Genomic DNA, 23,999 nt, shown 5'->3' on the forward strand with positions numbered 1-23,999 from the left:
GTGAGCTGCCTCCAAGGACTTGTGAAGCCCAGTGTGTTAAGGCTGCATCTCCCAGATGTTTCCACCTTTCCAGCACAGACGATAAATGTTCCCACAAAGGCTCAGCCAAAGACTGTTTGATTTTCTGAGTGTTGGCCTCAAGAGATTGCTCAGTGAGCACCTGAGTGTTTCTGGGACATCGGACACTAACTGGAACTTCAAGTCTGGTTCTGAAGCTGCACATGCAAAGACTGTTTCTGGTTGTAGAGACCTGGCTGTTCCAGGGATTGTAACCTCCCCAGAGGCTGAGCTGCTGACCTCAGCTGACTCTGGAGCCTTGAAGGTAACTAAGTTTGCACCGCTCGGGTGAGCCATCTCAGCTGCAACAGCCTCCACAGAGAGCTCACGCAAGCTTACCCAGCCTGCTGAGGATTTTATGCTGCTGCAGCCCAAAAGGCATCCTGAGCTGGCTGACAGCCACCCACAGCTTCAGCTGCCTCAGCCAGGGGTCTCCACACCTGCTGGCCCTGCATCTGCTCTGACTGGGGGCTCCGGAGAGCCGCGCCAGCCATCCATCTCTGCTGGGGCTCCTGTTTGAGAATGTAGGAGTGTAAACTTCAAATATCTGCTCGGTTTGTCAAGATATCACATATTTGCAAAAGTGCTCTGACGTTTTTGGAGACGTCTGTTACCCACCATCTGGATAGCTAACCGGGAGGTCGAGGGTCATTAGAGCCGGCGAGAACAGCGGACTCCCGGCACATAGTTTTTGGACCCCCACGGCCTTTGGCTGTTCAGGTTTAAACATGATATATAAGTCACTTAGATCACGTAAAAATGTTATCGTTTGGCTTTTTTCAGTGTTGTTTGTTTGGTCTGGCTGAAGTTACAGTTTTCACACAGCTGAATAAACGTCAAACAGAAAAGTGATTAAACAGAAGTGTGAGACGGTCGAGAGTTTACTCCAGTGTCCTGTTAGATTTTAGACAGCAAGGAGCAGACGGCTGAGTTTATTAAACTCCACCCAGACAGCGGTGACGCGGATCTGAAAGCCAGACCGTCACAGCCGCTCACTTCCCGCCTACCCGACCTTTGGAGGACCCGGCCCACGTAGACCTTGAAGGCCGGGTCCTCAGGAGGATGCAGCCTGTGAATTTGGACACGCCATGACACATGATGTTCTACAGCTGATGTGTTTAAATGAGCTCTACAGGTGATCAGACTTATTAACGTTACCAGCATAATAAACTGTCCTGTCACTGAAGGTGTCTGCCCAACAAGGACGTGGTGCTGAATGCATCCAGACCCCTGCTGACTGTCTTTGCAGCTTCGGTCAAAGGTACAGTGTCCACTGTGACCCTGAGAGCAGGACACAGCCAGAGGTGAGTCAGCAGTTACAAACTAAATGCTGCTGACATGAATCAAACTGCTGGATAACCCACTGCTCATGAAAATGGCACCTTTCTGTTGCTTTTTGAGATTACTGAGAATATTTGAATTGTGACTCAGATGGCAGATCCAGGCTCTCAGCCTCCAGCTGAAACTTCCAGTCCTCCCCCAGCCAGAAGCTCTGATGCTGGGCTGAGAGACTTTGATCCTTCCCTGGATCCAGAAATCCAGGAGGGAGAAGGAGAACAGGACCTCCTTCCTGATCTGGAGAGGCCTGAGGGAAAGAAAGATGGAGCAGACAGAGCTTTGAACAAATCCAAACCTCCTGAGCTTCACCTCCACAAAGGTGCAGACACTGATGCACAGATTCACATGTGACACCTGCAGCGTCCAGCTTGTGCCGCTGACATTATCTCCACTCTGATACAAGCCTCATTCACTCGCTCACACACGTTCATACAATCACCTTTTCCTCACAGTCACACACATGAATGTAATGAGGGGAACTCGGGCTTCACTGTCATTCCTCAGGATCCTTTGATATGCAGACTGGAGGCTCTGTGGATGAAACACCGACTGTCTGAAGCACTCTGAAGTCTTCATGATGGACTTCATCCTGATTAACACTACAATACTTGTTAGAGGCCTTTTATATGTAATAATATTCTTTTCCATTAAAGCTCTGAACATTCTCACTCTTTCTTGACCAGGTGTGACAGGTGAAGGACACCGGCGAATAGGAGGACAGAAGCTGAGAGCCATTAGTCACATGACTTCAGCTGCTGCTGCCTCACCAACCACTGGCCCCTCGGTGAGTCTAGAGTTACAGCAGTGACCACAGGAAGTGCACACGTGTGATCTAAAGCTACATGTGGGCCTGTGACCATCAGTCTTCTCACTGTGGTGGACGGGTTTGTGAGTCCCTGTGATGCTGGGAGTGTCCAGGACAGTCGCTCCTGATCGGGTCTCTCATGGAAAGCTGGTCCCAGGAATTCCTGGAAAATTCCTCCACAAAAGAGAACTGGGAACATAAGTGCAGAGTGACAGAGGTGCTCAGCAGCCCTGCTGTTATATGGGAATAGAACCAGAATAGTCGGCAACCACTTGAGTTAAGTTAGCCAAAGAGATGCGACTCAGACTGACTTCATCATGTTGGCAACGTGTCTGCATTGATAAACTCCAGTTATTCACAAATCAGAGAATAATTCCAGTCGTTCAGAGACAGATTGTGATTGTTTGGAGGATGTAATCGTTTCCCTTCAGGGAGCGTGTTGGACGCTCAGTGTCCGGGTGATTAGCTGATGCAACTACTTAGAATCAGTTTGTGAATATGAAGAAAATCAGTGCAGTCACTGGACAAACTCTGATTCTTCCTAGTTTCACTCTTGTTTCAGTCCAGTGTGACTGAGGTGGTAAAAAATGATCTGACTTTTAGCCACACAGCTGTCTGCTAGAGAAAAAGCCTTTGTGCACAACTTTCTTAAAGGCAAACGGCACCATGTTCACTGCAGCTGCAGCAAACGCAGCAAAGAGTGAAAGTTGGACTGAGAATGTTGTGACTGTTTCATGAGAAAGAGCAGGAAAACAAGCATCACACACCCAGACACAGTGCTGGGATTAGAATTAGACTTTAGAGCCAAATGTAGGACAAAAGCTTTAATATGAAAGAGGAAAACCCAACAACAGCCAGAGCATGAAGCTCAAAACTATACCAATCACCAAGAAAGCTGACAGGCCTGTGACACGTCAGAGACGCCGTTCAAATCATAAAGAAGTTGGTTTATTGACAAAATGTAAAAAACCAAAAGAATCAAGTCAACCTTCAGTTTAGAGCGAGTAGACCAATCAGGCACAGCAGCAGCTCTAGAATAAGCAACAGTTTGATGTATTACAAACAACCTTTCATATACCCACATACATATGGCTCATATGCTGTTTAAAAAGGGCTCAAAGACCCAACAGATTACACAAAGTACAAAAACACTTTCATTCAGACAACAGTCAGCTGTGCACGAGACAGAGAGCCGACTACAGTTAGTAACATGGACTCACTTTGTTTCAGACACGACACAAAGTAACACAAAGCCACAAAGAGCAGAAACATCAAAAAGGAGGCAGAGCAGCAGCAACTCTCCATGAGCTGTGAGGCTAACAGCCACCCACACTTCCTGTGATGCATAATGACAACAACATTAACCTGAAGGATGATAACAACAGAAAGAAGTCTAAGCTAACGTTACACAGCGCTCACACAGCGCTGACTGTACAGGCCTCACACAGCTACGACCTGCATCCACAACACCTGATTCTACTGAACACAAACAAGTTAATGATATATGAGCAATCCAGGGAAGGCTTCCAGGAAGGTGAGGATCCAAAGACAGCTCTACAACAGCATCAGTCAGCAACAATGTTACTAATCACTGACTCTTTCATCCTTTTATACTCAATCAAAAAGTGCTGTGTTCACATTTGTTTCTGCTGAAATCCAGAGACTGAAAATGCGTCTTTTTAAAGTTTGAATAAACTGACTGAACTTCTCACGAGTCCAACCGTGAGGAACACTTCCCCCCATGACACATCACAGGAGAACGTCTCAGTGGAGGGGGGACAGTAGCTCAGGCAGTGACACTCAGAATCGATGCCTCCAGTCAGGGTCAAACGTGGTCCTCAGAAACCTGCAGATGTTTGGGCCAAGCTCTCACTGGTCTCTGCGTCTGTAGACTGAGCTGATGTTTCTCCAGGTGTCTGGTAAAAGGACGATGCTGCTGTCCAATGAGGCGAGGAGAGAAGTAGCCAAACAGGCGAGAGCCGTGAAGGAGGAACGGCGGGCAGCTCTGGATGCCCGACATAAATACCTGATGAGCAGGCTGGCCGACGCCGGCAGCCTGGAGGAGGCGGCGGTGGAAGACGCCATCGTCTCTGATGACAGAGTAAGTTCAGAGACGTGATCCTTCCTCAGAGTTGAACCTTTGAGTCATTAATGTCTGATTCTTCCAGTTCAGTCTGATCCATGAATTCTTTGCTGCAAACGGATCCAAGAAGCTGATTTTCTTCTATCAGGATGTCAAACAGGTAACTTTGATCACATTTCAATGACTGACACATGAAGGTCTAACCGCTCTTCATAATCTGCTGTCCTGTTTGTTGCAGCGTACTTTGTATTCATATCTTTTAATATCTGCCTTTCTCCCAGAGTCTGTCCTCCCGTCAGTCTTCCTTTGTGGACGCATCAAACTCAGCTGTGGCTCAGAGGAAACTCTTCCTCACTACGGGGAACTCTGAGGTTGGCTTCAGCTTTTTATGTTTAGTTCATGTGAGAATCACAGAAAAATGCTGATATGAGTGGAAGCTTCTGCTGGGAAATTGGCAAAGAGCAGATTATTGAACAGCGAGGCAGACGGTTCGTTTCAGTGATGCCAGTTTATTAGAAACGAGGACTGTGGGGCTGCTGGAAGTCAGGACGGCCGTTCTCTGGATAAACCTGACAGCTGAGGTGGAGAGCAGGATTTATCCACAGACGGCTTCTTCCAAGCAAATGTCCTGAACACACCTGAGCTGAGGGTTACACAGTGTGTCCTGTGTGATCTCTGCTTTATGGTGGTTGAATCTCACAAATGTGACCATCAGACCTGACGACTTATTTGTGATGTTTTCATTAAAAATATCCTGGGTGAGGTGTTTGGGGCCTGTCCCATGAGGAGGAGTCTCCAGGGCAGACCCAGGACACACTAGAGAGGTTATATCTCTCAGCAGGCCTGGGAATGCCTCAGTATTGTCCTGGATATGCTGGAGGAAGTGGTTGTTTAGGGAGGTCTGGGATTCTCTGCTTAGACTGCTGCACCTGTGACCCGGGACCAGATAAACAGGAAATGGATGTTTGAAATTCAAAGAAATCCTCTTTTAATAATGAGGAAAAAAGACAGCAGGAGATCCATCGCAACTAACAAAACACTTCAAACACATCAATGCATCAACTTTAATCAACTTCATTTGGTTCAAATGAAGGAATCTAACAAAGCACTCACTAAAATGAAACACCAGTTAGTTTCCCGAGCTCAACAGGTCGAACACCTGAGTTTGGTTTGCGGTGCAGTTTTTATTTCTTCTAGATAACTTGGGTTATTTGCACAGGAAGGTTTTTTAAATGTATTTCTTAAGTACGATCTTATATGGGGGTTGATTTTATAGCACAACAGAATAATGTAATAACTCTAATAGAGTATAAAACATTTGCAGAATGAAGTACAAGGTGAAGAAAAGTCAGAACGTCCCTGTTTGAAAATACAGTCTCAGAAGGTCAGAGATGGACAAATTCAGCTACAGAAACATGTGGCCATTTTTTTAAAGCCATAGAGCATATTACAGACGACACAAAGAGCAAACACTGTAAACTTCTAACCACAGACCTCACACAGCTCACACACGTCAGAGTGAAGCTGTCATTTCCTGAAGCTTCCACACAAGAGAACTGGCAACAAGGTGGAGTCCTCATGGATCACTAGCAGAGAAATGTGGGTGGGTGCCAGACCACATGGACTCGACTCACTTTATTTCATACAAAGGAGCAGACTAATGCTGTCATCCTTAAAGACTAACTAGAAACAAGCAGTGCGCTCGCATCGACTCGACTTGTTTTGCAAGTTTGAAGTGAGATGGTACTTTGGAGTCAGCCTCCCGAGATGATGGCTGGCTGGTTTTTGAGAAAAATCTCATATTTATACAATGAGTAGCAGACTTTCCTGACTTGCAGAGGTCAACGTCCTCCTCAGTCATGCGCCATGAGTGGCACAGATACTATTCATCAAATAACTAACATGGCCTTGATTGTTACTCCAGAGACTTATCTGCGATGTAGCTTTATAGCATTTTCATTAGCAATCGTATGATTTGTGTTACAATGACCTTTGTGGACGGGCCCGGACCCCCAGGCCTCGTCCGTGACGCCGACGGTGAGCGCAACGTTTTTGTTTTCTTGCGCTTAAAATAACCTGATCAGCGTTCTGCGGACGGTTTGTTTACATTTCTCACATCTATGATTGTTCACACGGGTTGGACACGAGCAGAGAGGGCTTTCAAGATGAAAAAGCCAACGTGAAACTTTAACGGACGACAATTGCAAGTTTTTCAATCAAATCTCCGTCACACCCTTCCTTGACCTCATCACGTTATCCACCTTAGTCAAGGAACAGTGGTTCGGGAAAATATGCATTTGTTTTTTGGACCAGTTTAAAACGTATCTCAACTAGTGATGTGCGGATCAATACTGAAATATCGATTCCTCCGATACCCGTCATTGTGTCCGGCCCCTTGGCGTGCACACTCACAACAATGGCTGAGCGTAAACAGAGTCATGTGCAGACGTATTTTACCTCCACGAACAGCTGAGACGTGGTTTGTCATACATGTGGCAAGAATGTGAGGTGTTGTGGTAACACCGCTGACCTGGTCAAACACCTCAGAGTGAATCATATCACAGAATATGACGAGCGTATGTTGAGGCGAACTGAAGAGGAGGAGAGGGAGAGGTGCTGCCAGGGCGAGACAGACGTCTCTCACGGAGTCCTTTAATGCTGCAGGCAGGCAACAAATAGCCACAACTTCAGGTTTTTTATTTCTATATGATAATTCTGCATCATTAAGTGATAAGAACAAGTAATCTGATGTCCTGTGATCATTACGACGCTATAATTTGAGATAAAATAAAAGATAGAGTAAAAAAAATAAGTTTTTGTTCAGAGTATCGGTATCAGATCAGTATCGTCGATACCACCCTGAATTTTACTTGGTATCAGATCAGAAAGGAAATCAGTGGAAATCAAATCCTGCTTCTACAGGTGTCCAGTTCATTCACTCTGACCCCTCCAGATAAGCGTTGCCAGTTCTCACTGTGCTGTAGATCACATTTTCTTGTGTTTGGGGTTATAACGGTTACTTTTGAGGTCTGTGTTATAAAGCAAGTTAATCCTGAATTTAACTGGAGAAGACAAATTCCCACTGCGTGGTGTAGTGCACAGCCAGGCATTCTTTACATTAGTTCGTTTGACAAAACCAAAAAGCCGAAAGTATTTACTTGGAGTTTGGTTTGATGAAATAAGTGCCAGAATCAGTGAATACAAATGATTCCAATGACATGGAAACTGGTGGAAGGACAAATCCCTCAAGAAAAGCACGACTAGCACATTAAGTTTTTTTGTAATCATCATCATCTCTAACACCATGCGCACAACAGTGATTTTGTTACAGAACACTAAGATAGTAAAATCTGGGAAATGATGATATTTCTTTCCAAAACTTCCTGTCTGGAAGACATTAAAGCTGCTGTGCCACCTGCAGCTTCTTTCAATCTATGTTATGTGAATATATCTTTTTCTTTTTGGGTTTGAACATCCATTCAAACTCACTCTCTGCCTAGCAAGTCTCATTCCCTCATTTCCTTGGGGTCCAGCTTCACATACGTGGCACTGAGCCTTTTCCTTTGTCACCTCTTTCTGCTACATGCCTAGCCTCCCAGTTTCTTGGTCTATTTTCTTCATTTCACTAACTACACTTCTTTTTCTTTGTAAATCTCTTCCTTCAAATACTTTCAAAATCACTTCTGTGCAGAGAAGACGTCAAACCCCTTCTTGGCAGTTTATCTCAATAAAGCTGTACTATCCCAGCCATCTGGTAAGTCTTCCCTACTACCCAGAGCCTGTTTATACTCCTGCATGTCTCTGCCTTCACTCACTTCCTCTTCTTGATGTCCAAACTCATCCTTCAAACTACCATTTGATGCTGCATAGCTGCATTCTCCCTGACACCTCCTTGTCTCCTGTCTTTTTGATTTCACCTTCTGCATAATATTTAGTTGCCCTGTGTGCAGCTTCCTCCACTTTCATATATTTCTACAAGTTCCTCCCTGTTCTTGAAGTATGTGTGCACCACGGCCATTTCCACTTGGAAAATCTGCCCCACATCTGTCTTTCTAGATTTCTCTCCTAAACACCACACCTACCCAACACCTCATAACCTCTGTTCCCTTCACCTAAATGTCCATTGAAGTCTGTGTCAATCACCACTGTAGTATGTGGTCTCTTGCACACAAAATGTGTCTACCCTCCACCTCCATAATATGAGTCCGCCAGCCCTCCCATTGCCAGTCATAGTCCATAACAAGTCAAAAACATAAACAGCTCGAACGTATTATTTATTTAAAAAAAAGAGAGAGAGAGAGAGAGAGAGAGAGAGAGCTCAGCTGTCCTTGCTCTAGCATCAAGAGTCAGTGACTGGCTGTTCACTGCAGGCTCAGCAGTCCAATGGCCGATCAGCAACAAAACAAATAAAAAAATAAGACACGTTCTTGATTATGACAACAAACCACATCCAAAAAAATATGACAGCAACACTTTAAGTTTTGTGTGCATTCATCATGTGCAACTCTGCAGAAAGTCTCATGTCAAGGATGTGTGGACAGGGGGGCTATTAAAAAGTTCCAGTATACAGAATAGAAAACCATCAAATGAATGAAATAAAATCTGTTGTCACAGTGGTTTTTGAAGGAACAATTACTTCACAGATGGACAGCCTCATTATATTTTAGTTAAACCTGATGATACACACTTCACGTCACCCTAGTTACATGTTTTTATTTGCCATGTGTATGTTATCCAAGGGAGGAAGAAAATGAAAAAGAAAACTTTTGATGTGTCCAGACATTGCTTCACATCAGCTGCCAGCAACTAGTTTCAGCATGTACAACTGTTGCAGTAAGTGTGCTCATGCAGACCAACTATGCTGGTCCACTGTTCTTAATGGTGCTGCATGTTGAGAAAGAAGTGAAACAAATGTTTTGTTTAACAAGTCCACTAGTGTTAGAATAACTTGGCATTTCCAATCTGTTTCTGCTGTAGTTCAATGAAAGGTTTCAGTTACTTAAGTTTGAGAAAAACCAAAAAAACCGTTGGCCAGCTTCCCTCAGGGTCACTCCACGGTTGATGACATGGTCCACTATTGTAGCTCTGATGTCATCAGCAATTCTATTTCTTACGGTGTGTTCACACCGAACGCGATGGACGCGAATAAAACGCCCCAAACGCCCCTAATTTGACGCGTGTACATTCGCGTCTCAACGCGTGTCCAAGAAAAATCCATCGCGCGTCAAAATATCATATTTTGACGCGCGTGAACCGGAAATGTGGGAGGAATGTGGGAGGGAGTTGTGCCAGACCGGTATCTTTGCAAGATGGCAGCTATCGAGCTAGCGCTTGAAGAGAGAGTCTCCCTTCTCTATGTACTGTGGAGAGCAGAGCAGCAGCGTAAAAGACGTCCTCGCCGTACCTGGGTCCATCAGGTCCTCCAGAGGCATGAGCAGTTTGGTGAGCTTCACCACTTGCTCCAGGAGCTGCGCCTGGATGACGGCCGATTCCAGCGCTATCACCATCGGCCAGTTTGAGGTAGAGGTCTGCATTCCCGCGGCTGTCCCGCGGGAGCCGCGGGACCTGACCAGATTTCTTGCGGCGCGGGAATAAATTTCCAAATAAAATGCGGTAGCGGTCGGTAACTCTGGTGTAATTTGAACGGGAGCGGGCGGCCTGAAAATATAGCGTGCCCGACATTTTTTCGGAACAGCATATCTGTGATTTCCTCATTCTAATTGAGCACTGGTACAGCCAGTGCTCACGCCTGTTACACGCACTGAGCGCATGGATCAGTGCTTTTTGCACGTGCATTTTACTTGCACAGTCTGTGACTCTGTGCGCGCATCACCTGCATCAGAGCGCGCTTTACCAACATGGCAGAGCAAACTGAAGATGCAATTTCCTTGAAGGACGTTCAGCTGGGATTAGACAACGGTCAGTTTACTTTAAGGAAACCCACATCAGGCAAGTCTGATGTATGGGAGTCTTTTTCATGCGTCATAGACGCAAATGGAAAAAAATTACCCTTTGTACAATGCGATAAATGCCTCAAAGTTTTACCCTTTTGCAGTCACAAGACTGGAACCTCAGGTTTAAGGCGGCACTCATGTCCCATCACAAAGGGGCAAACAAAACTGGCATTTACTAAATCTTTGCTGGTGCCAGAGAAGTTTAAAAAAGAAACCAGAGACAAATGTGTTCAGTTTGTTTGCCAAGACATTCGACCGTATGATACCATCTCTGGAAAAGGCTTCACACAGCTGGCCCAACATTTGGTCGACACAGCAGCAAGAATAGGAAAATTCGATGTCTGTGAGATACTACCACACCCCACAACGGTGTCAAGAAATGTTGAAATGAGGGCTCAGAGTCTACGTAAACATGTTGTGGAGGAAATCACTGCAACAATATCGAAGTTTGGATGCGCTGTTACAGCAGACATATGGACAGAAACATATCGAAAAACGTCCTTTTTGTCTGCAACCATCCATTACGTTAATGAGCAATCTGAGCTACATTCAAGAGTGCTTTTTGCTGCCCCTTTTGACCCAAGCACCTCAAAGACAGGTGAAAACATTCGAAGGCACCTGCTGCAGAATCTCAGAGTGTTTGGCATTGATGCGACAGACATGGGCAAAAAGATTATTTTTGTCACAGATCGTGGAGCCAACATGATCAGTGCCTTACGAGAATACACGAGGCTAAACTGCACAGCGCACATACTAAACGTGACTCTCTCCAGTGCGTTTGGTACTGCCATAATCGAAAAGTCTCCAGAGATCGCTAGCCTTCTGACTGATGTTAAAAAGTTGGTTACATATTTCAAACACTCAGGACAGCAGGGCAAGCTTAAAAAGTCACTGAAACAATCCATAGAGACACGATGGAACTCTAACTTTGACATGTTAAATTCTGTCTTGGAACAGTACGAAGACATTGCATCTGTGCTGACTGAGAGCAATAATTATGACAAGATCGGACGCATTAGCATCAGTACTCTTAAGTTACTAGTATCATTCCTAAAACCCTTCAAAGAGGCAACTGACGACTTGGAAACTGATAACACAGCTCCCAGTGCCTCACTTGTTCTTCCGTGGTCTGTGCGATTAATTGAGCACTGTACATCAGCCACAAAAGACCCTCTGCTCTCTGAAATTGCAACCGTCTGTGTAACACGGCTGAAAGAATTACTGTCAGCAGACAGCACTTCATCCCATTCTGTTCACATGCTTTATAAAATAGCAACCTTTCTGACACCAAATCTGCGAGGTCTGAGAATGTTAGATGAAAGAGGGCGACAGAATGTGATACAGGGAGTCAAGGAGATGATCGAAGATTTAAAGTTTGATCATGCACATGATGAGGATGTTGAACCAACACCTGCCAAAAGGCCTACTGTTCTTCATAAATTTTCAGATTGGGAGGAAGAGGAAGAATCATGTGGATCAAAATCACTAGATGTTCAGATTCAGGAGTACAGGACCATGAAACTTGAATTATCAAGTCAACAAAACATTTTGCAGTGGTGGAATTCCAACAGTTCCCAGTTCCCTGCCCTGAGCAACCTTGCAAGATTTGTCCTCTGCATCCCGGCAACGAGTGCACCTTCCGAGAGAGCATTCAGCCTTTGTGGTCGGATTTTGGAGGAGAGATGTTCAGTACTGAAACCCTCATCAGTCAGTGACATTCTTTTCCTGCATGGAAATTTAAAATAATTTGGATTTTTTAAGTAAGTTTCGTTCATTTGATTAATAGTTTATAATTTTGAGATGTCGTTTATTGTTGTATTTATATATGCATATTTTCTTTTGTAGGAGAGACCTTGAATTCGACATTGGGACATTTTTTCGTTAAACTGATAGTTTAAACAACCATTTAATTTCGCAGTGGCCAACTATTTTGTTCTTTTGTTTACAATTTTAAGTGACTTTTTTTTTTTTTTCGCGACACTTTCCCTACTGTGTTGACAGAAAAATGTTACGTTTGTATTTTACATAAAAATAACAAGTAGGCCACAATGCTGTATTCGTTTTTATTTATTTTATTTTTGCAACACGTTTTCCATGTTAAAAGATAAATGTTGCATGTTGACAGATAAATGCATCTTGTTTAAGAAAAATAAATACAATCATTGCACAACCTGCAGTTTTATCTGTTATCTCTATTTTTTGGTGGTACCCCATTTAAATGTGAGATTTTGGAAACCAGATCTAAATTTAGCGGGAACGGTCGGGTCGGGTAGAAAATTATTCTAAGCGGGCAGCGGGTGAACAAAGACTGAATATACAGCGGGAGCGGTCGGGTGCGGTACAAAACCTTGCGGGAGCGGGACTAAAAAAACATTCCCGCGCAGACCTCTAGTTTGAGGACCTGTTTTCCCTCGTTGGTCCCAGCATCGCCCGCCTAGACACCAACTACAGACGCTCAATCCCACCTGCAGAGCGCCTGTCCGTCTGCCTGAGGTTAGTAAAACTATTTAATACGGTAGTCCTTTATTGATATCTGTGCTAATATGCTAATCCATCCAGTTATACACTGCTAACATGGATGTGCTATGCTAACAGTGAATGCTGTCGGTGTTTACTGAAAGCAAACTGTGGTACAGAGACGACTCTTTATAATATTTCTAGTGATACTCAGAAGCTCTCATCAAGTCCCGATTTAATTCGATTTATGCTGTTATCAGTGTTTGCATGATAGCATGGCTGTGGTGTCACATCAATGTATGCGCTCGGTGTTTGCTGATATCAAACTGTAGCATTAGGACCACTGAGTTAACCTTGTAGTGATACTCACTCCTTTTTATTTAGACCTGGTTTGATTCTGGGATAGTTGAATATTTGTATATAATCCCTGCAGCTGTCAGACTCTATAGCAGGGGTCACAGCCTTTATTAAAACAGAGTTAGATAAAACTGAACAGTTTGGTTCATCTTTAGTTACATGGTTCTATCTTGATAAGCTATGTCTTATCACAGATTAATTTTTCAAAAATATTAATGATTTAAGCAAGGAAAGGGCTACATGTCAACATACAACTCTTTATTTCTATTAATGTCTTACTTCATTCCTACCTGATTGACATGTTTAGGAATTGTGAGTGATTGGCTCACTGTAGTTGTGAAAGTTGCTACCAATCAAATTATGATATGTTAAAGTTAAAACAAAACACAACTGTTTTAGATATTATCTAATATACATTTTGTAATTATCCTTATAATTACAAAATGTTTTATGTAAGATTTAAGTTTTGTGATTTATATCTGACATCACAAAAGTATTTTGGAATTTGAATAATGTATTTTGTAACTGCAGTACACATAATACTGATTTTGAACAATTCTGTCCAGGTTCCTTGTCACCGGGGACTCCTTCAGGACCATCGCGTTCAGTTTCAGAGTCGGTGTGTCCACGGTGAGCCAGATCACCCCCCAGGCAGCGACGTCCATCTGGGACTGTCTAGTGGACGACTTCATGGCTGTGCCTTCACCTGGAGACTGGCGGTCCATCACAGAGGGACTCCAGGAGCGCTGGAACTTTCCTCTGTGCTGTGCAGCTCTGGATGGGAAGCACATCCAGACAAAGGCACCCCATATATCATATAGGAGACACACACATTGATATACACTAAATATTCATTTCATTTCTTTTTTGTGGTGCCCAAATTGATGCACCTGCTTGATTTTGTTTAAACAATTATTGCACACTTTCTGTAAATCCAGTAAACTTCTTTTCACTTCTCAAATATCACTGTGTGTGTCTCCTGTATGATATTTAACTGACATTTTTTATTGTAACAACCAACGATTTATACAGGAAAATAATGTCTATTAACAAGGTTGCCCAAACTTCTGCATCCCACTGTATCAGTATATTTTGTCATTAGTATAATATGAAATAAATTCTACATGTGTCAAGTTGTGTGCCAACATTTGCTGTGTAGTAGAACTGAGACATTAGTCATTATAAACATTTATTTGAAATAATATTAAAAGTCTCAAACAGAAAAACATTAAACATAAATATATAAAATATAAGAATTTACAGAGAGACAGGAATAAAAAAGGACCCAGCTGCTCTCCAGAGCAGGAACAAGGCTGAGGAGGAAATGCTCCATTGGAGACTGGTGTGGCCTCTTCAGGGACTCCAGGATGGCCAGCTCCACCGCCGATGGACCGTCCTGGGACCCGTCCCTCATCTGCCTCGGAGCCGTCCTCCTCTGTGGGCCTGTAAAACAGCACAAAACACAAAGAAATGAGAAGGCTGCTACTAGATTTTAATTTCAACATTGAAAAAAAAAAAAAACAATAACAGGATATAATCAGATTGGTTGTAGATATTTAGTAAAGGTGATCACAAGGGAATCCCACCGACTAAAAAGGTATCAGTGCTTGCTGTACATATCTGTGGGTGCAGCAGCAGGAGCTCAGGGACTGGGGATGCTCTGCTGCAGAATCAGTTGGTTCTATCAATACAGTATTAAATGTTAACAGGTTGGATATAATAATCGTAGAGTAGACAGTGGTCCCTCATTTATTGCAGGGGTTCTCAGAATAACTAGCCCCTGGTCACAGTTCTCACAATTGATTCTCAAAGTGCAAACCTTTGTAGATTGCAAAACGTAAAAGTATTATTATGCCGCGGTTTGTCTTCATCTGCCTGCCACTTTCGTGCGCCTTTTTCCCTCACGGTGCAGGTGTCTATTTCCGAATGAGGCTCATAGTTATGGGTGTTTTTGTGCTGTTTTTTCTATTGGACGCGATGGTTATCAAAACCAAACGTGATAAATTTGGCAAGCGCAGGAGATTTGTCAATCAGGCTGCAGAATGCAATGCTGTACTGTGCAATAAAAAATCAGCGAAAAAGCAAAGCAGTGACGGATGAACAGCGGGACCACTGTGTGCTGTTTATTAATAAACAATAAAATATATTCCTAAATGACAACATGCCTAAAAGCAGAACGGTATTTGTACGTCAGTGGGAAAATAGCGGTGGCTTGCTAGCTTTTGTGCGGCTTCCCCGGGTCAGTGAAAACTTTCAAAAGAGAAATGAATGAACTTACCAGGTTGCCCGATCTCTTCACATATCTTCCTCCAAGCTCGGTCCTTTTTATTCCTGTCTCGGTACTGAAAGCAGCTGGTGTTGTACAGCTCCGAGTTGTTTGCTACCGCATTGATTAGCCTTCCCCTCCATTGAAGTATGAAAGGCTTTGGCTGGATCTGCCCCTTTGACCTAGGTAACAGCCACGTCACCAGGCTCCTGATTGGTTGTCGCGGCGCGATTTGACGCTGGAGTTCAGATTTTTCCAACTCGAGCGGTAGACGCGAAACGCGCGTATGCACAAAATGCAACACAAAAACTCACACGCGTGGTTTTATTCGCGAGTCAAACGCGCCAGACGCGCTACACTGATGCGCGTTTCACGCGTTTTGGCGTTTTCGCGACGCAAATCTGCTTCCGAATTTTCGCGGTACCCGCAATCGCGCGTCATCGCGCCTTTCCATTGACTTTACATGTAAACCTGACGCTCTATTCGCGTCCATCGCGTTCGGTGTGAACACACCGTTACTCTTCTTACCCGTCCTCTCCCCCCTCCTCGTCCTCCTCTTGCTCCTCCTTGTCCTTGTCGTCCTCTTCATCCTACTTCTTCACCTCCACGTCCTCTTCCTCGGCCTCCTCTCACTCTTCCTGCTCCCTCCATTGTACTCCACACACAGAGCTTACCTGTATCATAGTGCTTAGGCTGATTGCAAAGTGAACTAATTATCTAAAAAAGCTTTCACATGTGGCAGTGTGCCAGACAGTTGACAAAATAGTGTAAATAATGGCCATAAATGTGTATAGTTTTGCTAGGAGTGCGTTGATCATTTGGAAATTGAGTGCAAAGCAGTGAGTTGTGTTTACAGTTCTGCAAAAAGAGTGCTGTGCAGTGGATTGTAGCTACAGGTTTGCAAAGTGTGTGTTACAAAATGGCAAACTGAGTGCAAAGCAGTGTTTGTGCTTTTAGTTTTGCACACTCAGTGAGTGGTTTTGCTATAAGTATCAATAGTTTTAGGAATTGTGCTGTAAGAATCACAGTTAGGGTTTAAGCATTCAGAAAAACCTGTAATAAATTCACACGCATGCGTCTTCAGCATTACTGGGTTTCTGCAGCTCCTGGTTTCCTGTTTAATACATTCACACAAGCAATCAAACGCTATGAATCGTTCCACAATGTTTGCAGTCACTTTTCTTATCCCTCCTGACTCAAGAGCATAAAGCGATCTACGTTAGCTCTGGGAATTCTGACGGTCGTTCAGTAAATCTTTGTTTAATCTCTTTATTTGCTTTTTGGAGAAGTGAAGGTACAAAAACCTCGTCAATCAAATTTGCTTCGGTGGACAGAAAACAGCCGTTGTAGACTGTTTGGGGTTACCTTTTATAAGTATTGAATTTTCAAAAGTGAAGTCAGTTCTTCTGACCAGGTTCAGACCAGGATGAACACAAGTATGATACTGGACCCACTAGAGAACTGGTCCCAGCTGTGGGTTCACCTCCTCCTGCTGAACTCATAGGACAGACACTAATGTAGCATCACGTTCATCGGTCACTCCTGACCTCCTGTGAAGCATGACGAATGTGTAATTAATGACTTCATTATTTGGGGGCATTATTGCTCTAAAAATCATATTAATAGTATTATTATTATTGTGCTTTAGGCTGCACTGATAACGCAGAGGTCTCTTCTTCCTCTGGGCTGTTTAAAGGGCCAGTTTGTCCAAAGCTGTGTATATACCAGCTGCTGTCAGGCTTCAGATGTCTGCATTAGTCCACAGTCCACTGTTTGTAAGCCATTGCTTTACTGCAAAAGTTCCCATCTACTGTAAAGAAATGGAGCTAAGCAGGCACATAATATGAAAAGGCATGCTGGAGCTGACTTTGTCTTTTCTGATCCATCGGTTTGTGTGGCTCTTTCCACAGGAGGGACCTAACCCACACTTTATTTACTTATATGATAAGTTTAGTGGAGTGTAGTGCAAAATACACAGTGTTTACTTTTAATTTAACAACATGAAGCTGCATCAAGTTTCCATGGTGACTGCTCAAGAAATTCTGCATTCATAAATAAACATCAGACTGTCAAAAGAGCTCATCTGTGCGAGACCACCGAGCTGAGAGCATTTTCAGGTCCAGATCCCCCGTACGCCATCGTTGGAGAGCAGTTGACGTTTTTCTTCCTGACTTTGATTTGAACACGTTTAAATGGAAAAGAGTCAAGGAATCTATAAGCCTATCAGGGTATGTGACGCTTTTGCTTTTACTGCATTTCAGTAATTTGAAGAATTTGATGTCGTTTTAAAAGTTGACAAACTGAGAATCATTTTAAGTAACAATGACTAAATTGCTATTTCTTTGACAGGTGTTGTTCAACACACCGATTTATGAAACAGCTGTAAAGATCTGCTGGTATCTTCCGGGCTACAAGGCTCAGGTTAGACCCAGATTCATGCAAACCAAAGCTGACAGAAAATATCAGGTCATTTCTGAGGACCTGAGAGTGGTGGTGATTAAATGTCTCCTTTACTTTTAGGTTGCGATAATGACGGAGTTTCTCAGACTTCAGCAGGAAGATCTAATTCCACCGAACCTCACTGCTGAAGATCTGAGAGATCTTTTGGTGGAGAAGAGCAGGGAGACGCTCAGAGAGCAGTGAGTTACTGTCACACCTGAAAGTCTGTTTGTGATGACGTGTAAGTGCTGAGAGAAAACCTCTGCTTTGCTTTCTTTTGAAGGCTGTGGGAGTTTGAGTTAGAGGATTTTGACGAAGAGGAAGCCAAACCTCTTCTAAGGCTGGTAAGACGAGAAAACCCACAAGACTTTTTTTTCATTACGTGCACATAACCTTTACACATAAGCGCACTGTAAATGTGTTTTCTGTTTCAGGTGTGGGCGGTGAACGTCAGCAATAAAATGAGGGACGTTGAATTTGAAGCCAGGTTGCTTCTTCAGTTCCCAGAGGCCGTACCTCCTAAATTTCAGTGAGTCACATGTAACATACAGTTATTAACCCTGTAAGACCCAACCCATCAAAAAACAGCCAGAAAATTCAGATTCTTTGGAACTGAGATGTTTATCAACCCTTTAAACAAAAGCCACACATGAGTTCTTTGCTATGTCATGTTGTGTATGATTTACTTTTATTGTGTATTTATTTTTTGTATCACATTTGATACACTGGGTGTTTTTGGCAACTTTTTGTTAACGACAATGTTAACTTTAGACTAAAAAAGAGTTTTGTCCACAACATTTAGAAATTATAGCAAGTATTGATCATGTTGATGAGATCGAGGTCTCAGAAACTCATGTATGATACAAAGGTGGTTACAGGGTTAACAGTCCAGCTACAGTGTTTCAATATTTAAATGATGCTTTGAATATGTTTAACAGATAACTCTTATCATGTTTTTCTACAGAGCACCTAAACTCCTCAGCGCGGTGAAGGATTACGTTGAAATCCTGAAAAAGAAGCAGCAGGAACAGCCTAACAGCAAACTGCTCACCGCGCAGGAGGTAGTGGTCGAGGTAGTTCCCCGCGTTCTCCAGGGCTTCTGGGAGCTTCCTCCTCGTCCCCTCCTAAACATGGCCTCCCAGAGTCTAAGTATCCTCTCCACCAGTGTCACCAAGGCCACTTTAGATCGTGTCTCCAAGAGCCTCACGGCGATGGAAACACAGGCCGTCTTCACCCGCTCTATCCGAGACGATCTGGTCGACAGCATCCTGACGGAGATTAGACAGAAATTTCCTAGCAAGAAGAAGAAAAAGGGCTTCTTCAAAAGACTGAGAAGTCTGTTCTGCTGCTGTTGCAGACCAAAAGTCACCGACTGACACTGAAGCTGTGACCCAGTGTTGGTGTTGCAGTAACTCTAAATATGTAAATATGTTCCTTAATGATTGTTCTTCATGTTTTTGGGGGTTTCTTTAGTTTTCAGTGGGCTGGGTGTTTTTTCTCCTCCGTGTTCTTTACTTGATTCTTGTTCATAGTTCCTGATTTGTTTTCCTAGTTCTTGTTTCTTAGTTTGTAGTTTCTTGAGTCCACCTGAGTTTCCAGCAATAAAAGCTGCCGATTCAAGTTTCATTCCACGTAAGAGTCCTGTGTTTGGGTCCTACTACCTGCCTGTCACAGCACACCATGACAGAAACTTTATAAACTCATTCATATTTCTACACGAGTCTCCAGCTATGTTAAAGATTTTTTTTCTTTCAAACATTTGTAAGAATCTCTTATGGTTCTCAAAATACTTCCACAAGTCCAGTAAGTGTAGTGCAGTAACATATTGATGGTATTATTTTTAATAATTATTTATTATTTTTAATGCACTTTGAACTGAAACTGGTATATAAAATGTACTTCCTGTAGAAAATGCAGTGTGAATGCTAATAGCTGAATAGCTTGAGTTGAATTTTTATAATTGCTGAAATCTTTGGTGAAAAACATGTTACAGTTTTTGCCCGTTGCTTGAACACATTTTGCAAAACGTCGCTCATTGTGCCAAAACTCTAAACACAAGTAAACATGACACATCAAAATATACCATTCACATCTGTGCCAAACTGAAACTCTGCTGTCAAAACCTAACATTCCTCTGTCAAGATGTAACTCTGTTGACAAAATGACACATACTTGCATCACATGCAGATCAGATCAGGGGGACACACTAGTCTACTTCATATAAAACACTGCAGTCTTTCATTGTCATTGTTTATTCTGAAGGCACATTTTCAGGAGACACAAACAACCAAAAAAAGCAAATAGGCCTACTCAATATTGTCCACTGCAGCACCATGAATTCAGATAAAGCAAAACACAAACATAATACAATAATAGAAAAAACACTATACTGTACACACAAAAAATCATGACAATTGTGCATACGTGGGCTCATGGATCCCGCCGTCTGTTGGGGTCTGGCCACAGGACCTCATCGACATCGCAAGCAGTGTCTTCTCCCGCTGGGCACCGGGGAAAATATCCTCTTGCATGTCGAAACCATCCATGGATTGCTGTCACCTGAATGTAAATAGAAATATATGTGGTGGCCCCTAGAGACAAAACACGTACAAACTCCAAAGCACATTTCTAGCTTGAACTGAACTTCCAAAACAGAGCTACCTAGAACAGCGGTCCCCAACCCCCGGGCCTCGGACTGGTACCGGTCTGTGAGTCGTTTGGTACCGGGCCGCGAGAGTTGAGGCTCAGGTGTGAAATGTCTGGTTTTCAGGGTTTTTATCGCTTTTCAGCGTTATTTTGTTATCGTTTTTATCATTAACTCGGTTTTCCTGGGTCTTTTCACGTGTGTTATGAATAAATCTTCTTTTTCGGTACCGGTACTAGTTTTATGTTGTTGTATTTATCCGCGACACCTTAAAGGCCGGTCCGTGAAAATATTGTTGGGCATAAACCGGTCGGTGGTGCAAAAAAGGTTGGAGACCGCTGACCTAGATCACGTAAATGACACAATTGAAAGCATGAAAGCATATGTGTATTGTTTGTGTATTTATGCACAAGCATTCATATATATTCAAATCATTAAAAAACAAAAGTTCATTTGCCTGTTACTACCACACACCAAATCTGGTCGTTGGTACTTGCTGAACTGAGAGACACAACAGCAGAGGTCACTATTAATGCTATAAAAGAGGCCTTTGCAAGACATGCAGTTGCCGAGACTGTGGTATCGGACAACAGGCCGCAAGTTTCATCAGAACAGTTCAAGCACTTTGCTAAAGAGTACCAGATCACACATGAAACGAGCAGCCCCAGGTACCCCCAAGCCAACGGGGAGGCAGAACGCGCTGATCGTACCATTAAAGACTTGAGAGGACTGTGACTACAGCAGAGCACTGCTAGCGTGCAGGGCCACCCCACTGGAACATGGGCTCTCACCGGCACAGTTGCTCATGGGGAGACACCTGCGTACCTCTCTGCCACAAGCTGCTGCGAAGCTGGTGCCAAAGTGGCCCGACCTACAGGCTTTTCGCGAGAAGGATGAGGAGGGGAGGCGTGAGCAGGCAAAACACTACAACCGCAGACATAGAGTCAGGACAGAAGGTGTGGATTACTACTGAAGGAACCACTGGAGCAGTAGTTGGACCTGCCAGTGCTCCCAGATCTTATGTGGTAGAGACAGACAGGTTTTCTAAGGAGAAATAGGAGCCACCTCACACCAACAGGGACTGTTACCAGATCTGGTCGAGCGGTGAGCCCTCGTGTAAGATTGGATGTGTAATTCTCTGAAGTTATCCATTCAGGCCCTATTCAAAGCTGGCTTAGGCTGTTAGAGATGTTTACAATTATGTGTTTCGTTTAAATGTAAGTGAACAAGTGAGAGATGTGTATCATTTTAACGTTTGATAATGCTCTGCATTCCTGTTCTTGTGAGCTGAGTGAGTCATTGTGAAGTATGTCTTTAGCTAAAAGGAGGTGTAGCGGGAGACTACTGTACCCATAAGGCTGTGTGTGTGTGTGTGTGTGGGGGGGGGGGGGGTATGATCTAAATTATAATATTGCTGACTGTCTGAGGCAAAATTTCCCCAAATCGAATCGAATCGAATCATGGATTGAATCGATTCGGGCAAGGGCGTCGATTTGGCATGGACGGAGGGGACATGTCCCCACCAATATCCAGCGATTATTGAATTGTCCTCACCAATAATTTGATCTCTTCGAGTAAAGAAAAGCAAACCTGATAGAAAGAAGAAAAAAAAATCTGTCAACGTCTCATTCACCCAGCGGTGCCGAAAGAGTTAAATTACGTCCTGTACTGGAGTCCTACCTCATGTGACAAATATGGCCAATGTGATTGGCTGAACCTTTCAGGGAGCTCTGTTGAGTTTTAGCAGCGGCAAGCCTGCGCTCCCAGGAGGAGAGGAGGACGGCAGCAAAGAGGAAGAACCTGGATATAAGAAAGTATTTTTCAGAGAAACCTGTAAGTCACTTAAAGCCAAGTTCACTCATAATGTCACGGTCTGGCTGGCAGACCGTGGGGGTGTAGGGAAGGAGGACACAGGCGCGGTGCTCTATGTACAAGCAGTGCGTTTATTTACAGCGATGGACAGACATGACAATAAATCCCGTGCTCTCCCGACTCCCGTGACGTGTCCTCTTCCCAGTGCTAGTGCTCCTGTCTCCGCTTCTCCGTGATGAGCACCCCGTGCTCGCTGTCCTCTCGTCTCCCCGTAACTCCTGGGGACATAAGAGAGAGGAAGCCGTCAGACACACAATAATGCAGCAGACTCAAACTAGGAACTGGTCGAGAGACTGACGTGAAGCCACGCAATGATCCAGCGTCGGAGAGAGCTCCACCACACTCTCAAATAGCTCCTCCGACAGGCCTGATCAGCTGCAGGTGTGGCCAATCACCTGCCAGGGCCCCACACACACACACACACACACACACACGTCTACAAGCAGGGAGAACGAGGGACAGCAATACAAAATACATACATTATAATATTAGTCCATAACTGCTCAGGGTCCTGGGTCTGACACATAAAATGTGTCCGTCACAATAACGTTGCAGGCTATGCTAGGCTTTGGCCCACATCAGTCTAAAACTGTATGTAACCATGAATAACGTGTTTTGGAAACTAACAGCACAACATGCAGCACTGTTAGTTCTCTCAGTCTCAGAGCAGCGTTTCTAATTCTAATCTAAGTGAAGCTGTCAGAGAAAACAGCAGCCTCGAGCAGCCAGGATATTAGTTTACAGAGGCTGTTAGAATTATATGCCTAACGTTAAAATGTTGGTGACACAAGAATTTCATCTTAATGGCACTGACGTATTCATAGGTCATAGTTATGATTTTGCAAATATTCCACCTTGTAGTGCAGTTTGCACAACTTGTTTTAAAAATGCACTCAGCCTACAAACATTACTGATGAGTCAAGATCTGCACAAAGTGACAGACACACTGAAGCAGCTCCACATTTTATTCTTATTGTCATGTATGTCCTATTTGTCAGGTGACAGAAGAAGCAACACAAAGCTCAGAGAGCAATGGTGACACAAGATCACAGGTGGAATTGGATGATGACGCAGAATGAGAAGAGCGAAAGTGGATCGCTAAATGAAACGGATGAACCAGAACTGGTTTGTAAAAATGCTGCAGCTTCAGTGGTGTGGAACTGGTTTAGCTTTTGTCCGTCAGATACACAACAAAGCACTATTTTTGGTAGAGCATGCTAGCGGGCCGTCGTTATTACCGTGTTGTTTGGAAAATACGGCGCACTTAAAATCAATCCTTTGATTTTTCTGAAAGTCGACAGAGCCCCTTATAACCCCGTGTGCCTTATGTATGAACTCTGGTTGTGTTTACTGACCTCGAAACGATTTTATGTGCACGGCACTCGAAAATCTGTCAGATGTTTCAGTACGACTTTGCTAAGCTACCACCGCTTGATGGATTGTCGGAGCGTTGCGGCTGTCGTAGGCAGGAGCCTCGCGGAGTGAGCCATGTCTCCGTGACGACCAGGACACAGCAGTCACGGACGATTGGCTGTGCGGCGAGAAGTAGGTTCAGTTCGTCTATTTTGTTGACGACCGACCGTGCGCTGGTCAGAAAGATGCTCGGGAGCGGTGGTTTGAAAGGCTGCTTCTTTAGCCTGGCCAGCAGGCCCGACAGGCATCCCCGCTTTTGTTTGCGTTCCTTCCACCGCCTGCGTTTCTTGGCAGAGCCGATAACAATCCACGGA

The 23,999-nt window shown here is 43.9% G+C and overlaps 3 protein-coding genes and 2 long non-coding RNA genes across 8 annotated transcripts in view; 4 read left to right on the forward strand and 1 right to left on the reverse strand.

Annotated features, from left to right (window-relative positions):
* The window catches only part of LOC146681980 (NACHT, LRR and PYD domains-containing protein 12-like), a 427,057-nt gene that overhangs the window by 359,160 nt on the left and 43,898 nt on the right, over positions 1-23,999 (forward strand). The gene's annotated exons all lie outside the window — the stretch shown is intronic.
* On the forward strand, positions 86-17,291 carry LOC146681997 (uncharacterized). The gene is made up of 9 exons (XM_085447395.1): positions 86-322; positions 1,245-1,361; positions 1,489-1,714; positions 2,079-2,179; positions 4,113-4,301; positions 4,369-4,443; positions 4,565-4,654; positions 7,975-8,037; positions 17,228-17,291. The coding sequence occupies exons 1-9, from the start codon at positions 86-88 to the stop codon at positions 17,279-17,281; spliced, it is 1,152 nt and encodes a 383-aa protein (XP_085303521.1). The 3' UTR covers positions 17,282-17,291.
* On the forward strand, positions 12,646-14,184 carry LOC146681998 (uncharacterized). The gene is made up of 2 exons (XR_014917975.1): positions 12,646-12,730; positions 13,618-14,184. It is a non-coding gene; the product is annotated as an uncharacterized LOC146681998 (long non-coding RNA).
* Positions 17,352-19,132, forward strand: LOC146681999 (uncharacterized). Its single transcript, XM_085447396.1, has 6 exons — positions 17,352-17,545; positions 17,667-17,738; positions 17,838-17,956; positions 18,040-18,100; positions 18,191-18,285; positions 18,721-19,132. Exons 1-6 carry the CDS (start codon positions 17,510-17,512, stop codon positions 19,130-19,132), a joined length of 795 nt encoding a protein of 264 aa, XP_085303522.1. The 5' UTR covers positions 17,352-17,509.
* On the reverse strand, positions 20,164-22,685 carry LOC146682000 (uncharacterized). Of its 3 annotated transcripts, XR_014918004.1 has the most exons (4): positions 22,571-22,685; positions 22,081-22,490; positions 21,955-21,990; positions 20,164-20,315 (listed from the first exon to the last, which is right to left on the reverse strand). It is a non-coding gene; the product is annotated as an uncharacterized LOC146682000 (long non-coding RNA). The 3 variants fall into 3 exon arrangements; XR_014918003.1 differs by lacking the exon at positions 21,955-21,990; XR_014918002.1 differs by lacking the exon at positions 20,164-20,315 and having other exon boundaries at positions 21,828-21,990.

This window comes from Copadichromis virginalis, linkage group LG23 (genome assembly GCF_057382275.1).
Source record: "Copadichromis virginalis isolate Kocher_CV1m ecotype Utaka linkage group LG23, C_Virginalis_male_GT1.1, whole genome shotgun sequence".
NCBI classification, from domain to species: domain Eukaryota; kingdom Metazoa; phylum Chordata; class Actinopteri; order Cichliformes; family Cichlidae; genus Copadichromis; species Copadichromis virginalis.

Excerpts from the sequence above, each read along its gene's own strand:
- LOC146681997 (XM_085447395.1), top strand. The coding sequence starts at position 86 with ATGTTCCCACAAAGGCTCAGCCAAAGACTGTTTGATTTTCTGAGTGTT. Across the intron at positions 323-1,244 it reads CTGACTCTGGAGCCTTGAAG|GTGTCTGCCCAACAAGGACG; the intron begins GTAACTAAGTTT and ends CTGTCACTGAAG. Across the intron at positions 4,444-4,564 it reads TCTATCAGGATGTCAAACAG|AGTCTGTCCTCCCGTCAGTC; the intron begins GTAACTTTGATC and ends CCTTTCTCCCAG.
- LOC146681999 (XM_085447396.1), top strand. The coding sequence starts at position 17,510 with ATGGAAAAGAGTCAAGGAATCTATAAGCCTATCAGG. Across the intron at positions 17,546-17,666 it reads GAATCTATAAGCCTATCAGG|GTGTTGTTCAACACACCGAT; the intron begins GTATGTGACGCT and ends TTTCTTTGACAG. Across the intron at positions 18,101-18,190 it reads CCAAACCTCTTCTAAGGCTG|GTGTGGGCGGTGAACGTCAG; the intron begins GTAAGACGAGAA and ends TTTCTGTTTCAG.